At 30.3% G+C, this 16,342-nt stretch overlaps 5 protein-coding genes and 1 long non-coding RNA gene across 13 annotated transcripts; 3 read left to right on the top strand and 3 right to left on the bottom strand.

Moving 5' to 3' along the window:
• Window positions 1-55: 55 nt before the first annotated feature.
• Window positions 56-1,237, top strand: LOC117219563 (swi5-dependent recombination DNA repair protein 1 homolog). Of its 3 annotated transcripts, none has more exons than XM_076526492.1 (4): window positions 56-189; window positions 468-602; window positions 696-894; window positions 968-1,237. In XM_076526492.1, the coding sequence occupies exons 2-4, from the start codon at window positions 472-474 to the stop codon at window positions 1,175-1,177; spliced, it is 540 nt and encodes a 179-aa protein (XP_076382607.1). In that variant the 5' UTR covers window positions 56-189; window positions 468-471; the 3' UTR covers window positions 1,178-1,237. The 3 variants fall into 3 exon arrangements, with proteins under 3 accessions (XP_076382607.1, XP_076382608.1, XP_076382606.1); XM_076526493.1 differs by having other exon boundaries at window positions 176-311; window positions 699-894; XM_076526491.1 differs by having other exon boundaries at window positions 176-311.
• On the bottom strand, window positions 383-2,052 carry mRpS18C (mitochondrial ribosomal protein S18C). Of its 2 annotated transcripts, none has more exons than XM_076526494.1 (4): window positions 1,830-2,052; window positions 1,492-1,699; window positions 1,296-1,404; window positions 383-538 (listed from the first exon to the last, which is right to left on the bottom strand). In XM_076526494.1, exons 1-3 carry the CDS (start codon window positions 1,965-1,967, stop codon window positions 1,313-1,315), a joined length of 438 nt encoding a protein of 145 aa, XP_076382609.1. In that variant the 5' UTR covers window positions 1,968-2,052; the 3' UTR covers window positions 383-538; window positions 1,296-1,312. The 2 variants fall into 2 exon arrangements, with proteins under 2 accessions (XP_076382609.1, XP_033324663.1); XM_033468772.2 differs by lacking the exon at window positions 383-538 and adding an exon at window positions 921-1,225 and having other exon boundaries at window positions 1,830-2,051.
• A 79-nt stretch (window positions 2,053-2,131) lies between these two features.
• Window positions 2,132-5,245, top strand: Mpcp1 (Mitochondrial phosphate carrier protein 1). Its single transcript, XM_033468770.2, has 6 exons — window positions 2,132-2,273; window positions 2,345-2,493; window positions 3,443-3,603; window positions 3,689-3,925; window positions 4,276-4,572; window positions 4,657-5,245. The coding sequence occupies exons 2-6, from the start codon at window positions 2,364-2,366 to the stop codon at window positions 4,882-4,884; spliced, it is 1,053 nt and encodes a 350-aa protein (XP_033324661.1). The 5' UTR covers window positions 2,132-2,273; window positions 2,345-2,363; the 3' UTR covers window positions 4,885-5,245.
• A 231-nt stretch (window positions 5,246-5,476) lies between these two features.
• LOC117219561 (prestin) lies at window positions 5,477-9,433 on the bottom strand. 3 transcript variants are annotated; one of them, XM_033468767.2, is made up of 11 exons: window positions 9,220-9,433; window positions 8,642-8,816; window positions 8,300-8,572; window positions 7,931-8,109; window positions 7,699-7,863; window positions 7,514-7,618; window positions 7,287-7,420; window positions 7,030-7,192; window positions 6,753-6,953; window positions 6,424-6,672; window positions 5,477-6,347 (listed from the first exon to the last, which is right to left on the bottom strand). In XM_033468767.2, the coding sequence occupies exons 2-11, from the start codon at window positions 8,742-8,744 to the stop codon at window positions 5,910-5,912; spliced, it is 2,010 nt and encodes a 669-aa protein (XP_033324658.1). In that variant the 5' UTR covers window positions 8,745-8,816; window positions 9,220-9,433; the 3' UTR covers window positions 5,477-5,909. The 3 variants fall into 3 exon arrangements, with proteins under 3 accessions (XP_033324658.1, XP_033324659.1, XP_033324660.1); XM_033468768.2 differs by lacking the exons at window positions 8,642-8,816; window positions 9,220-9,433 and having other exon boundaries at window positions 7,931-8,186; window positions 8,300-8,437; XM_033468769.2 differs by lacking the exons at window positions 8,642-8,816; window positions 9,220-9,433 and having other exon boundaries at window positions 7,931-8,186; window positions 8,272-8,411.
• A 127-nt stretch (window positions 9,434-9,560) lies between these two features.
• On the top strand, window positions 9,561-16,039 carry LOC117219559 (uncharacterized). The gene is made up of 3 exons (XR_004490058.2): window positions 9,561-9,575; window positions 13,902-15,517; window positions 15,772-16,039. It is a non-coding gene; the product is annotated as an uncharacterized LOC117219559 (long non-coding RNA).
• LOC117219560 (uncharacterized) lies at window positions 10,392-14,317 on the bottom strand. Of its 3 annotated transcripts, none has more exons than XM_033468762.2 (8): window positions 14,182-14,317; window positions 13,549-13,745; window positions 12,526-13,357; window positions 12,191-12,394; window positions 11,882-12,115; window positions 11,547-11,797; window positions 11,075-11,468; window positions 10,392-10,867 (listed from the first exon to the last, which is right to left on the bottom strand). In XM_033468762.2, exons 3-8 carry the CDS (start codon window positions 13,324-13,326, stop codon window positions 10,595-10,597), a joined length of 2,157 nt encoding a protein of 718 aa, XP_033324653.1. In that variant the 5' UTR covers window positions 13,327-13,357; window positions 13,549-13,745; window positions 14,182-14,317; the 3' UTR covers window positions 10,392-10,594. The 3 variants fall into 3 exon arrangements, with proteins under 3 accessions (XP_033324653.1, XP_033324657.1, XP_033324655.1); XM_033468766.2 differs by having other exon boundaries at window positions 11,138-11,468; XM_033468764.2 differs by lacking the exon at window positions 13,549-13,745 and having other exon boundaries at window positions 14,182-14,302.
• Window positions 16,040-16,342: the final 303 nt, after the last annotated feature.

The raw sequence follows: 16,342 nt of genomic DNA, 5'->3' as shown, positions 1-16,342 counted from the left end.
ATTAATTATATGGTTCATAGATACATATGCGTGTGCAAATGTACAATATATATATACATATCTATAAAACAATTATGTACACTCAAATTCGGTACGTTCAGAAATTAAAATGTTGATATTTTTCAAACGTATTTAAATAATTGTTAAATTATCATTAGAGTTCTATAACTTGAATGAAAGAACATAAAGGTATGTACACAAAAATACAAACGCAAACATTCTTGTAGTATAGCAGTACATATATGTATTGTATCAGAAACTCTCCGTGTATAGATATACAATACAAAACATTTCTAAATTTATGGAAATACGTAAGTATATTTCACTTATAGAAAGTAAACAATATTTAGACTACGTTTGTAAATTTTATAAAATTGAAATGTTTCTTTTCATATTCTTATATTTATTTTACATAAATTAAGTTTTTATATTATACATTATTTTCATCAATTGTTTATTATTTTTAGAAATATGAGTACCAAACCATTCAGAAATAGTAAAAATGTAGATAAACCATTTCGTTCTCCATTTAGCACACCTAAAAACAAAAATACTGAAAATATTACAAATACTCCAGAGTTAAACAGCTCTCAGACATCATTGTAAGTAATGATTATTAAACAATCTAAGCAATGCATTCCTAAAAAATCCTTTTAGGTATATACACTCTTTTTTATTTCATAAATACAAAATAGTAGATCTTCTACATCAAAAAAATTGCTTTTTGAAACACCTCCTACTAAAAAATTACGATTAACTGAAGAACATACTCAAAGTAGTACTAACCAAAGTACAAAATTATGTCGTAATGATTTAGAGTTATTGAAAAAGAAGATACAAGAGAAGCAAGTATCTGTTAGTAACTTAAAAACAACATTATTATATAAAAAGAAGGTAAAAAAAATGACAATATACATAAATTGTATTTATATTATTCTTTAATTAACTAAAATTTGTTTGTTTTAAGAACAATGCAGAAGATTTGCGAAATATTATAAATAAGTGGACCAGAGTTTGTCAAATAGTTCTCAGAGACTATCAAAATTATTTAGAGAAAATGAATGGGCAACCAGTGAGCATAATGGATATCTTATCTTCATTTGGTATAGACCATAAATTAGTTCATTTTTCCCCCGATGATGATACTTTCATTGAAGAACCACCATTAAATATTTAGTGGTATATGTACTTTGTACTATAATATATATACTTTACAATAAATTCACTAAACAGAAAATATTTATATCATAAAAGTTACAGAAAGTGTCATATTATAAAAGAATTAAAGTTGTTACCATAATATATCTTAGATTTAATAGGGATGTGGTTTAATCGGTTGGGTGTGATCAAATAGTTTTGGATCGTTCACATATCTTGGATCTTTTGTCATAAATCCCATTAATCCTGGAGAATAAAAAGTATTAAGAATAAATAAATATTTATAAAATATACAAACTATTGATGAATGATATATTAAAAAACTAAACGTGCCAGCTTGTTGAGCTTTTCCAATTTCTTCTTCCACCCTTTTTTGTTTATAATCGCATAATCCGGTTATATGTTTTCCGTAAATTCTACCTGTATAACTGCTTTGAAATTGAGACAACAAACGTACATTCTTATAATCTGGTTCTATCTTCAGTTTACATAGAATGCATAACGTTCTCTCTTTTTTAAATGGATTTTCAGAAAGTGTTGGCTGTAAAAAGATTAAACAATATTAATGTAATTTATTTGAGCAACAACTGAATGATCAAAAAAGTATTCTCTTATTGCGTAAAGGACAGAATGAAATATATATTTTATCATAGTATACAACGAAATATTACCAAATCAGGATTACTTGTTATATCTGCTGCTTCTTGAACCGAAACCTGTGTCTTTATACTTTTATTATGACACAGAAATATCGGAACTTTGTTTGTAACATTTCTAAGAATTTGAACATTAATAAATGTTGAAATCATTTTACGCTATTGAAAACGTGCAAATGGAAATTGAGAAGTATGAACAAATGCGTACATACACTGTTGTGTGTACAATGTATTTGTATGCTTAGTGTCTTTTCATACTAGTGAAATTGCAAAATGCACTAGCCATATTTGTAGCCATCTAGTGGCAGTCCATTGGTGTTGCCTCAACATTTTGAATACATAATACGTATCGTATCTATAAAATTCTAATCAATGGGTTGTATCACTAAACGGATTTCGTTATTGAAGTCTCTGCCACTCTTTTTCCACAACGCGGAGGCGAGAGTCGAGTCCTAGAAGGTTTCGTAGCTAATGATTTAAACTAATATAATTATTGCAGAGAAATTCTGATTCTTTGGTGGTGTGCACAGGTGAAGTGACAGAGATAAGATGTGGCCCTCAATATTGGACGTAGCCAAAGCGAACCTTTTCGTGACAGCTAAATGTCAGGGGCAGAACGAAATTTCACAGCCGTTAGTTAAGAATCGTAATATCGCGATGGCATCCGCTGATACAGGCGGTAAGTAGTTTGCAAATCATTTGCACATAACGTATTTTATATAACGGAGTTTCATTCAGGGCCAAGTATGAATGAATTAAGTGTGCATGACAAAAAATTGTTCTCGTTGACACCTGCTTGTCGAAAGCAAATGCAACGATCGTTAGGATAAATCAATATCGTTTCAAGCAATGTTTAAGTCACATGAATGTTATTACATAATCTAAAATATCATTTGTACATACACCTTTTGGAATGTTAAAAATTTGACTTTTCAGTCAATTAATGGATTTAAACAATCATAAACATTCGTATTAAAAAATGTAAGAGATATATTGAAATATCACTTTGGTGCATTAAAATTATGTAACGAATATAAATCTCACCGCATGGCGAGTGAAGTATTGTACATTAATAAATTTTCGTTCACAAGTTTTGTAGATATTTTGTGATTCCTCGAAAATATGTTTTTTAATAATTGATGAAATTTGTTTTATAAGTGAACGATACAGATTGCGACATTGTCTTTATATAACTCAACGATCAAATTTCTGACATTCGGTATCTTCCTACTAACGAAGGGTTGCATAAGGGCAGCCATTTTGTCGAAAATCGCGTTTCAATGTCGTCCTCGCAGCCTTGGTTGACATTCGATTAAAAATAATAGCGTATTGGTACAGTGGCCGCGACCGAGAAACCAATTAAAAATATCCTCGTGTACTTGGATGGTTTATTATTGGATAACAGTAAGGTGGTACGGTCATTCGTGCCAATTTTGATACTTTGCCAAATTTGAATACCGCACGTTGCTTCAAAGGAACAGCTGATCGATGGTAGTCCTTTTTATCGATTAGTTCTTTTGTCCAAATTATATGTATCACACCCAACGTGAAATCATATTCTATGTAATTTTTTAACAATTGCAGCTAAGAATTTATAATATGATGCATATTTGTTTTCTTATATATAGATAGCTGTGAGTTTGGATCAAACAAATACTTTATGCTATGTGGTTTGGGTGGTATTTTGTCATGTGGTATCACTCATACCATGGTTACACCTTTGGATTTGGTTAAATGCCGAATTCAGGTAAACCCTGAAAAATATAAATCAGTCTTCAATGGATTCAGGGTAAGTAATAAATTATTTTTAATAACAATTTTATATAATTATTATACATATATAACAAACAATATTTTTATATTTTTTCAATTAGGTGACATTGGCTGAAGATGGTACCCGTGGTTTGGTAAAAGGATGGGCTCCAACATTTTTTGGTTATTCTACTCAAGGAATGTTCAAATTTGGTCTTTATGAAGTCTTCAAAGTATATTATTCAGCCATTGCTGGAGAGGAACTGTCTTATGAATACAGGACAAGTTTATATCTAGTTTCTTCAGCATCAGCAGAATTCTTTGCTGACATTGGTCTAGCTCCCCTTGAAGCTGCTAAAGTAATTATTAATTATTTTCTGTCACTTATGCATACAAATAACTTTCTTAATGTTTTTGAAAAGAGAGAACAGTTAGATCGATACTGTCCCTGTTGCAATTTAAAAAGCTTAACAAGTACTATTCTTGTATTGTCTGTGCATTCCTGTGACAACTCCTAGATCCAAAACAAGACAGAATTGTTCTTTTGTTCCTTCACATTGTTCCTAATCCTGATCCTCATCTTTGCCTCGTCATGTCCAATATCATACATATTGTAAGTTTTCTCAAATAACTATTAATTTAGATACTGTCAAATAGATTATAAAATACATGATTTTTAATATATAACACATACCATCTATTTACCCAGGTTAGGATTCAAACCATGCCTGGATATGCAAATACTTTGAGAGAAGCCTTTCCCAAGATGTTTGCTGAAGAAGGTCTTGGTGGCTTCTACAAAGGGCTGGTACCTTTGTGGCTTCGTCAAATTCCATACACAATGATGAAGTTTGCTTGTTTCGAGCGTACTGTCGAACTTTTGTACAAATATGTAGTTCCCAAACCAAGATTAGAATGCTCAAAAGGTGAGCAGTTGGTTGTCACCTTCGCAGCTGGTTATATCGCTGGTGTATTCTGTGCAATTGTATCTCATCCTGCTGATTCTGTAAGTACATTTCTTATACCGACTACAATTTAACTTTTGATTCAGTACATTAATATATTGCTGTTACGAATTTTGTTAATACAGGTTGTATCAAAATTAAATCAAGAAAAAGGATCAACAGCAGGTGAGGTTCTGAGAAAACTTGGTTTTGCTGGTGTATGGAAGGGTCTTGGTCCTAGGATTGTCATGATCGGTACATTGACAGCAGCACAATGGTTTATCTATGATGCTGTGAAGGTATGGCTCCGTATGCCGCGTCCACCACCTCCAGAGATGCCAGAATCTCTTAAGAAGAAATACGGACTTGCTTAATTGTCGTGTACCATCGATATTTTTAATCGAATTGAGAAGCAATTACAGTTAGAGAGAAAAACAGGCATAGCTAAATTACATAATTTCCTCACAATACATTGTCGAACAATGTTTTGCCATACAATTTTGAGTATTTATTCTGTAATACAAACAGTGCAGGACCCACTGCCTTAATATTAGAAGTATTAATGTGCTACATCCGTGAACTGTATTGCTTTACCATCAGTTTGATCGTAAAGGAAGTAGCACATTTAAGAAAAAAAATTCGATAGTGACAGTGAGTTACCTAATGTAACTAACGACTGTTACTTTGTACATAGAGTAATCACTGTAAATAAAAGCTCTGTGATTGCTCGATTAATTGATGACTTTGATTCATTTCTTATCATATACCTGAACTATAATAAGATAAAATAATTATTGATTTACGGTTTAATTTATTGAAGTCTTTGAAATGTACTCCATGCATACATGGAGTACAAGCGGGCACTAGGTGATTATAAACTAAGTTTCTTTTTTTACATCTCCAGAATTATTCTACTGTACGTAATATAAATGTTTTATATCATATTAGAATTATAAACTTGGGAAATTCGTTAAAAATTGTTTTATTTGTACACAACTGATTATCTAGATTATGAAAAGTAGAATTCATTTGAAATCTCTTATTGTCATGTTCATGTATATATCATACATTTGAGTAGCACCTCGTACAACTGAATGAAACCAATAAAGTACACATTTTAAGAAATACAAGTATCGATTCTGTACTACACATTTGTACTTTCTTGAACATATAACTAAATAACATATTTATTATATATAACACATTCTATATAATTATATTCCAACTGTTTGCAAATATGAAAATTTTTATTGTACATTTCGCTGTGTATTTAAAATTTGTTCTAATACTATTTCTAAGTACCATTAAATTAATAGCGACATCACATAAACAAGGAAAACAAATATATTTATATAAACATTCGCAACATAGATAAAATAAGTACAGTAATGAACATATACTATCTTGAGTAATGTTCTTTTTCAAAGTACAGTTTAGCATCTTGTATCGTCGCAAAAATCTTAAATGTAAGTTTACCGTGCAAATATAAGTCACATTTTTTTATGGTTTCAAAAATAGGACTCGTACAATTCACAAGATAAAATTGTACATCGATTTGATCGAATTCTTGTATAACCGAATGCAAAGTGAATACACCACTCGAGTCAATATAACTTAAGGCGCTCATATCCATGATTACACAACGTAATTCCTGTTTGTCCTCTAAATCTTGTGTATCTATGTAAATCCCATTTTCTCTTAATTTTTGTCTATGTTCTCTGACTTTCTGTGGATTCACTCTAACTATTCTGTACAATTCTGATTTAAAATAATTACAGTTTGCAAAATTTAAAGTACCACAGTATTGAAAAATTTTCAGTTTGGGAATTTCTATAGCCTGAAAATAATATGAACAATTAATAAAGATTACAATATTTATATAGACTATAAAATTAGTTATGAATAATACATACTGCTTTATATCGACTTATATCTAAATATAAATCTGTATTTGGTATATGCCCCAGTAAACAAGTATATGGCCTAATACTTTGCAATAAAATAATTCCAAGCGACATCATAATCCCAAAAAGTAAACCAATATCAATATTTACTATTACAACCATAACAAATGTAGCAATCCAGATCATTGCATCACACTTATTCAATTTCCAGAATTTTAACAACTGAGCAGCTTGCTGAAACATTCCTTTCAAAGCCACCTATAGAATGGAAGAAGTTTATAAAATGTTAAACTTGAAATGATTCATAAAATAGTTTACAAAATTATTCTTATACTTACAACAATAATCGCTGCTAGAACACATCTTGGTAAAGATTCAAAAAATGGACCAATCCATAAAAGAATAAATAATAATATCAAACAAGATACAATGCTAGCTATTTGTGTTCGACCACCAACAGTTTCTTGAATTAAAGATCTACTTAAAGATGCTGAAACTGGCATACAAGAGAAAAATGATCCAAATACATTACTTAAGCCCTATAACAATAGTTTCAAATTGAAGATAGTAAACAATTGAAGTACTTAAACATAGAAAATAAAAGTAATACCTTACCATAGCAAGGAGTTCTTGATTTGAATTAATTTTGTAATTAAGTTTACGTGCAAAAATTAAAGCCATCGATATGGTAATAGTGTAAGACACCATAGTTATAGCAATACTATCTATAGCTACAAGATGTAGTAATTTAACTGTTGGTATTTCAGGGGCTGGAAGTCTGTTACACATTCAAATTTATATAACAAGAATGTTTACATTTATTTTAGATTAATAAACTTTATATAAAAATATGAAATAAAATAATTACATACCCTATTGGAATATCACCAACATCTTGAATATTATACTTTTCAGTCAAACGAAAATATTTTGAAATTAAAGTTCCACTTACAACTGCAATCAATTCAATCGGTATTGGAATGCTACATTTTTTACTTGCCCATGGCTAACATTAAAATAATATTAAAAGTTATAATTATTTGTATATTTTTATAATAAAAAAATTATAGTAATACTTGTACATATAAATTATAATTACCTTTAACAATTCATTGTTACATACAAGAATAATAATCGTTATTAATGACATAATCAAAGCACTTGGATTTGTGTTTTTTATTTCACTAAATATACTTATCAACGTCTGAAATTAATTTTTTAATTAATTTATGATCATTAAAATAGCCCATTCTAACTTCATTCATTTTAATGTTACATATTTACAAAAATGAGTTTGAAGTATCCTTTTTGTTTTGGAATTTTTATACCTAGTAAATCTTTAATTTGGGATACAAAAACGTAAACAGCTGCACCAGATGTAAAACTATTTACTAGAGGTTCACTAAGCAATGTGCTTATGATACCCAAATGAAATATGTACATTATGATCTAAAAATAAAATAGAATGCGATCAGTAATTTTTATAGAACATATCACAAAATTTATGAAACATTACCTGATATATGCCAACCATCAATGTAACAGCCGTTGCTACCTGCATAGGTGTAAAAGCATATGATAGTTCTCCAGGAGGAATGGACATTAATTCTGTATTATTCCCACTTATAGTATCATGTGGTTTAGAGTAAGTCATCACAGTTTTCCCAGTCATCAAGGATACCACAGCGAATGTTCCTGATGAGTGTCAATAATGTTTCATTGTTTTAGCTTGACTAATAAGTTCTTATTAAAAGGAACTATGTGTAATTCTTCTGTAATAGAAGTAGTATTTTACTAAATGTATGTTTGTATTTTTTGTAACAGAATCAAAATCTTTTCTATGTCGAACTTTATTACCAAAGTGTAAAAAATATTTTTTCCATACCCATTGACACATGTCTGGATGTGCCAAAGAAGAAGTACACTAGAACAGGAAAGAATGCCATATATATTCCAATTACAGGTGGAACATTTCCCAAAAGAGCATAAGCCATGCCCTGAGGAATATGCATAATTGCCACAGTCAAACCAGAAATTATATCAGATGTTATTGTATCTTTCCATTGATAATCTCTCAACCAATTTATGGATGGGATTGCAGACGTCACACATTTTTTCCAATTTTTAGACCTCAGGGCATTCAGTGTATCTTCCATAACTGCAAATACCAATTTCATAAAGTAACTTTCCGTACAGATTTTGAAATACGTATTATTTTTTCACATACCAGACATATGAGGTTTCTCATATTGATAATCTTTATTTAAAGTTTCCTGCTCATAGATAGGTCTCTCTAGATGTATTTCCAATAATGCATCATGTTTTTTCATGTTATTAGCAATTTAAAAAAGTCTAAACCTTATTTCAAAGAAAATTGTGTTTATTAATTTACTAACTTTTTTCTGTAACATACAAACATTTTCAATATGTAAGTTAGTATAACGAAATGTATCAATAAAACAAACAAAATATCATTAAACTTATGACATACATATAATTAAAAACATTGACAGGATGTAAAAAGGTTTTCATCTCCGCATTTTTTAAATAAAATTCTATTACATAAGACGCGGAAACACATTGTATTTGAATATGTATTGTGTAAAGTGCGACTATAGGTGGAACATAATTATTATAAAATTTGATTCATTCCACTATTAGATTATTGTGATTACTATTACTACTGTTTAAAAAGTTCTAAATATTTAGAATAGTAATGTAGAATGAGACAAAAAAAATTAACCTTAAATATTTTTTAAAATATTATTTTCAATAATTTTGTCTAATACTATAAATTCTTATTACCTCGTTTCTGTTGATATTTGTTTTGCTACTAATTTTTCTCGCCACTAATAATTTAAACGAAAAATAATTTTTTAAACGAATTTATACTTTAGAAGCTGTATAAAAGTCACGCGTTTTCATTTCATTGTGAAATATATACTGATATGTACTGATCACTTGACCACTGATCATAAACTCCAAACGTCGGGAGGGTGTATATGCATGTATGTATACGCGTATGCATTACTTGTATATGTACTCAATAAGTATGTATCTTATTTACACTTGTCATATGACATAAATGTGTATGTTGCAATAACGAAGTGTATTACATACTAACAGCTGATAGTATATCCAACTACATATATTCAATTCAAGTAATCAATACATATTGTTCAAGAAGTAGATGCTTGTATATGTGGGTACAAATAGTAATCCGAATTTATGGTTATGTAGTCAAATTCCATTTTAACTTTATTTTTCTTTGATGTTTAACGTTTCATCGACCTTCAGGTCATTAGCGACGGCTTGGTGCTCTTTTCTTCTTTCCTGCTGGTTATATTTTTAGGTAAATGTTGATTTCTTTTAGGTAGTTCAAGGTACATACATATTTTCTACGTGTTTCTGTAATATCAGGGCTGCAGGCTATGTTATTTTGTATTTTTTTTCTAATTAGTAAAGTAAATAAAAAATCTGATTGCTTCTTTTTGACAAATGTTTCGTATATATCACTAATATATAATTCTTGTTATACAAAAAGTACATTAAAATATGTATATATTTGAATGTTTTTAGTACTACATATATAATAATTCAACATCTTCTTTCTTTTTCCTCTTACAAATACCTTTCACCCTCCATTCTGCTGCCTATGCTAAAATATCCTCTGCTATCTATTTACCCCTCAATCTTTTTTCAACCCTGGTATTCCTCTCCTTTTTACCATTTGGTATCAGTTATGTACATGTTTACATATGTACGTTTTACTTTTCCATTTCTTAATTTATATATATATATATATATATATACATACATATAGTATATATGTAGTATACATACATATAGTATATATATATATATATAAACTGCAATAAGTAAAAAGATGGAAAATTACTCTCTCTCTCTCTCTCTCTCTCTTTATATAAGTATATGTATATATGAATTTTTATAGAGATACATAAGCAAACATGGTATAGAGATTATATTGTTCATATCTTTATTAAATTAAATGCACATCTATTGTCACTATAGCAATAAAATCATATAGAAACATCACTACTTTGCGCGCAATATCGTACTTCTTTTATCACTCCCATTTGTTTCTTCACTTTGAAGTTTCTATAGTCTTATCGAGAGACGATTTTTCCAATAACATAGTATTTGTTAAAAATGTGAATCAAGCTGCTTCGTCGTTACTTTCACTGTGCATTCGCGTATGTTGGTAATTACGTTTCGTACCATATCCACCGGAGTGTTGAGTTTCATACATTTTTCGATTTTCCAGGTAACGTCGATAATTATTTTCCCGTTTTCGTCGCTGCTCTTCTGCTTGTTGTCTCAATTTTTCTGGATTCATGTGTGTGGTCACCATATGTCTCGTCAATGAGCTCATAAATTTATATGTGATGCCGCACACATCACAAGAGAGTATCTCCTCGTTTGCTCCTTGCTGCAGTTAATAATTACAAGAATATGTATTAGCATTATACTTGCGTACATAGAAAAATGTATTTGAAAATGAACAACGAGTTTCAGTAGCTTTAAAGTGATGGGTACAAATTGCAGAAAATATGAGAAACAGTAAAATCTATAGAATTTCTCTCTTACACTGAGACACGAAGAATCTAATGACTAAGGTCGTATTGATCATACGTACTTGTTGATGTACCATCATATGTCTCTGCAAATTGTTCAATCGGCTGAACTCTCGGCCACAAACCTCACAGTCAAATTTCTTATCCGGATCATGATACTTTTTATGGAGACTCAGATCAGTTGCATGCGAGAATGACTTATGGCATACGTCGCATGTATGGGTCCACTGATCGGCGGCCAAATGTGACTGCTCGTGTTTAACCAGACTAGCTTTCTCCATGAAACGACGACCACAGTAAATGCACGGAAGTGGTCGTGACTGTGAATTATGCAGTGTCAAATGACGACGTAGAGCAGTCGATGTCGGAAAATTTTTATGACACTCGAGACATTGAAACGGTCGGTCACCTGTATGAGTCTTCCTATGACGGGCTAATGAATGTTGATCCGGATACCTGTATACAAAAGTCAACTAATTTTTCTCTGAACTACTCTAAATGAACATCCTGTATACAATTTATAAAAAAAATCACCTCTTAGGGCAAAGATCGCACGGAAAGTTTCTTGTGGTAATATCTTCCTCGCGAGCGTGTTTTAATCTATTATGCCGAAGTAATTGGAAAGATGTTTTGAAAGTTTTATTACAGATATCACATTTCAAATTATCTGGTGTAGGTATAATGACTTGTGTCCTTTTCTGACCATGTTCATCTTCAGATATTATTAAGGATATCGTCACCGTATTATCCTCATTATCGAGATCAGCTGCAGAAATTACAGAACTCTGAAAATAGAAATGATACACATGAAAATAAAAAAATTTTTCTATATCGATAAAGAATATAATGTAAAAACGAATGACAATTACCTGTTTGTTACTGTGAGTAGATTTAAGTTCAGTATCTGGGGTAGAATAGGTTTCCTCTTCCATTGGACTGGCACTTTGCTGAGATTTGGCTTGAATTTCTTTGTTTTCATGATCATCATTAGTTTCTGCAATAGCATAATGTCCATCTTCAGTTAAATATACTGGTTGCAACACTCCAGCATCATCCTTGAAATATAATTGACCATCCTCGTCTTCATGTAAAAATATTTGCTCCTGAGAATTAATTAAAAGATTGATTGTGATACAATAGTATGGAGAATATGAATTTTGCATTTAAAAAAATATTACTTGAGAATCATCCTTCTCTTGAGGTTGACTGGTGTCCATGTTAGACGTTTCCCACACTTGCTCATCTTGTTCCACAGGCACAGCATCATATGCATACTGTTCATTATCATCCACAGCCTGAGCAACATACAAAGTCTCTATATTATCTCCTTCATAATAAATTGTTCCTTCAACTGGTATAGTATTCTCGTCAAGTTGCTCCATCTGAAAGCAAGAATCTTATCAATATATGTAGTAGTTACTATGTATAATTCTTAACATCTGGAAATCTAGGTACCCAATATGGAAGACCTATAGATCCAAGCAATATTTATTTGTACCAAGAAGATGCTTACCTTAATATAATGAGTATCAGACAGTTTATCTGTGTGTAATGTTTTTACAGAGGGTTGTTTTTTTGTACCAAGGACAGTATACAATAAATTATTTTCAACATTCTTTACGATTTCATGATTTGTGCTAGTATCAACGGTCTCTTCACTATTTACATTAGTTTTGTAATCTTGAGCTAATTTGGACTTTTCTGTCCTATCTATAGAGTCCATACTATCTCTAGATTCCGATCTACTCGTTTGTAAAGGAAAATTAATTGTTTGATTATTTACAGATTTTCTTTCTCCATGTAGGGTTTTTTGTTCTTGTAATGATTCTGTGCAATGACTCAATGAATCCGAGTTTTGTTCATATTCTTCTTCCTCTTCTATATCTTCATCCTGCCAATCTTCATCTACATCATACGTTATTACTTGTTTATTATTACATTTCTGTGATTGTTCTTTTTTCCCACTTTCTTTTATATTATGCAATTTTTCAACTGGATCACTTTCTTCATATGCATACACTTCCATTTCTGAAGTATCATCGTATTGGTCATTTTGCAGTTTTTCTGCACTTTTTTGACTTTCTTCTTCGTTTAATTTTTTCTCTTCCATAAAAGAACCATCTTGCGATGACTCTTCCTCTTCCACTTCCTCTATTATTTCTATAATTTCTTCTATTTCCGTTTCTACAGAATCCTCTGTAGCCTCTGATTGTACTACAATATCTTCTTCCGAAATGGCTTGCTTCAATACTTCCATCATATTCTTATCATTGCTGGCATCTATTGCATCCAATATTTCATGGGACATTTCCATAGTAATCTCAGAATTAACAACTGAGAAGTATCTATTGAAAAGATAAAATGCACCTTATTAAGTTATATTGTACCGCTTACTTAAAATTTATTATAATTTTTAAAAATTTAAGTGCAATTAGTGTTAGGATAAGGAACTATTCTTTGTGCAAATATTAAAGAATAATAATAAAATAATACAATTAATGATAGTCACTACTTTTTCTATATAAAAAATATTTACCTTTCACATTCACAATAATTTAGATATTAAAACCACATTCTCTAAATGGTAGAATGTACCTTTGTAAGGAGTATATAACAATACTACCTAGTAATACATTCACTAGTGAAGTATATTTCCTTTCTGCTCATTCATTTCAACATGTATAAAAAGTCTGCTCACATATGCATCAATAGTAATAAAGTATTTTAATAAACCTACAACCAAAATAAAACAGGATTAATATAACGTTAAGCGAAAAAACGAGAAGCGCGGTGTTCGTTCTGCAAGTTGATCCGCTTCTTTTTAAATTGATTTATAGTAACGTTTGAGGGTTCTGCACCAAGCGTGACTCACAAACGTATTCTTTCTAGGTAAAATATTTGTTGGATCCATGTAGTCACTTTGTATGAACGATTCGAATTTGAAGAAAGATCTTTTGGAAGGCTCGCAGCAGGTATTTGTATTTTATATGTGACAAGAGTACGCGGTTCACCAGTCGGTACGAAAATGTCTTGCATTTATCAACGGACAGCAAAATGGCTACAAAACGGCAACGATTATCTCCTTGAAAAGGTACACGCTAACGTGCGAAAACTCGGAATACTTTGGCCAATGAACGAACAGATAGGTGCATGATTTTATTCACTGTACCTGTCTTGAATTGTTGAAATGTGTAAGCGGCGATGGAAAAAATTGTTTTACTCGGTCGATACGCGCCAATATAATATCTGTCTCTATATGTACTTCCCCCAGTAAGCAAGTGACGCCACCTTAAGCATCGCACAGCTGCATCTTTATCGTCACTAAATTAGGTTGCGACGACTGCATTCGTAAATGGAACGGTTCGAAGCCATGACATGATGTGTACCTTCATACAATGTATCTACACTTTGATTGGTCGAACAGTTGAAAGGCTCTACATATCCATGTACTGATCCAAATACGTTAACAATATAAAAATTTTGAAGCTTTGTTATAACAACAAATCGTACATTGTGCAATAAATAGTGAAGGCACGTCATATCTTGTTACAGATTAACTAAGTGTTTATGTTTAAACGTTCAACATATGTACTTATGAATTCTTTTAGGGGAAATTTTGAAGTTAATATATTATTTTATTGTTTATTTATTCGCATAGCTTCATTTATATTCGAAAATATTAAAAATGCAAATATAACTTTTATTATAGAATAACATTTTATTTTCATTTATAAAGTAACCTTATGTTCCGAAATGAGACGTAACATATGTTGTACAGAAATTATGGATGAAATTAACGAATTATTTATTAAACCTACCATTAATTCATCATGTTTCCCAATGTATTTAATTAGTATTTATTTGCGTTTTCAATCAAATTTGTAGCATTACATGTTGCATTCGGTATTTTGCAACAACTTGTATATAATCAATCTTTGATGATGAAAATGTATGTTCTAATAGTATTCATAAAATAAATAATAAAATTCAACCCGTTATGTTAATTAAGTTTCATTCACATATTTGAGAATTTATTGAATAGTATTTATATTGAGAATTAGCGAGTAGAGAAATCATATTTTTACACGATTTGCAAAGTGTCATAAAAACGTCAACCATTGTGTAAGTGGGATAGGAAACGCAAAACAAAGCACGTACATATGCGTACATAGCAATTCTATACATAGTGCAATTCTTAAGTTTACCAAATATTGAATACCGTAACCACCGTTGCACAAGAGTGCTGTATTTATTAAAACATATCATTGTAGAGGTTACTATTTATTTGCATTATTAAAAATGTGGATTTATATCTTACTTGTTATTTTCTCTACGTTCGATTTTGCGGCGGCATCATCCGGTTTTGATTTCGGCGATGCCTTAGCTTTAATTCTCGGATTAATTATCGGTATTATTGGATTCTTTGCTTGCATGGGTGCCCATGCAAGACGACGAAATGAATTACAACGAATATGATTGCAAACCACTCCGGAATTTGTCCCATAGTAAGTATATTATTTACTAATTAATTGATAATTTTTATAGGATCAGAATTTTATACATAGTTTAACAAATTTCGTTGTACATGAAGATATCTCGCTTATCGTGTTACAATAATTGCAAAAATATGTATTTTCTTATAATACTATAAATATTTTTATACATCACTAAATATTTTTGATTTCAAAAATTAATTAACAAAAAAGAATTGAAATGATTTTAAGTACGTTTTTAGTAACTTGTTTTATTCAACTTGCAGGGTATCTGAGGAATATAAAATTAAGGAAGAAAATGCTTCAATTTAAACTTTTTGAATATTAATCGTACAATATTTTTATACGTTCGTTAGCGAAATAACAAGTATCAATATCATGATTATTTTTATAAACTTAAAGTATATTATTAAGAAGTGATTAATTATTTGTAATAGTAATATTGTAAGGCAATATTCATAACATAATGTAATTGTTAAATAAAATATAAAAATAGTTAATAAAAGAAATTAGAAGAAGAGGTATATCAAGGTATTCAGGAGACCTGTTTTTAAATGCTGCACCCTGTATATTAAAAATGATAATGTATTTTATAAAATGGAATCACTAGCAGCGATACTCAAAGATATAAAGAAAAAATATGTAGTCTACTTCACAGTAGGTGGAAACCTCAATGTATGGATTAGAAACCTTAGTTAATGATGAAGTGTTATGAAGCATAAAGCTCCTTGCAAGCAAAATGCAAGCAATAGACAATAGTTAGTAAAGAAATAAATATTTATAATTGTTTCATTTTTGTTGCAGTTTCATATGTATATTTAATTGAATTTACACAAG

This window comes from Megalopta genalis, chromosome 15 (genome assembly GCF_051020955.1).
Source record: "Megalopta genalis isolate 19385.01 chromosome 15, iyMegGena1_principal, whole genome shotgun sequence".
NCBI classification, from domain to species: domain Eukaryota; kingdom Metazoa; phylum Arthropoda; class Insecta; order Hymenoptera; family Halictidae; genus Megalopta; species Megalopta genalis.
The sequence above is the reverse complement of the archived record's forward strand: the minus strand, read 5'-3'. Positions and strand labels throughout refer to the sequence as shown.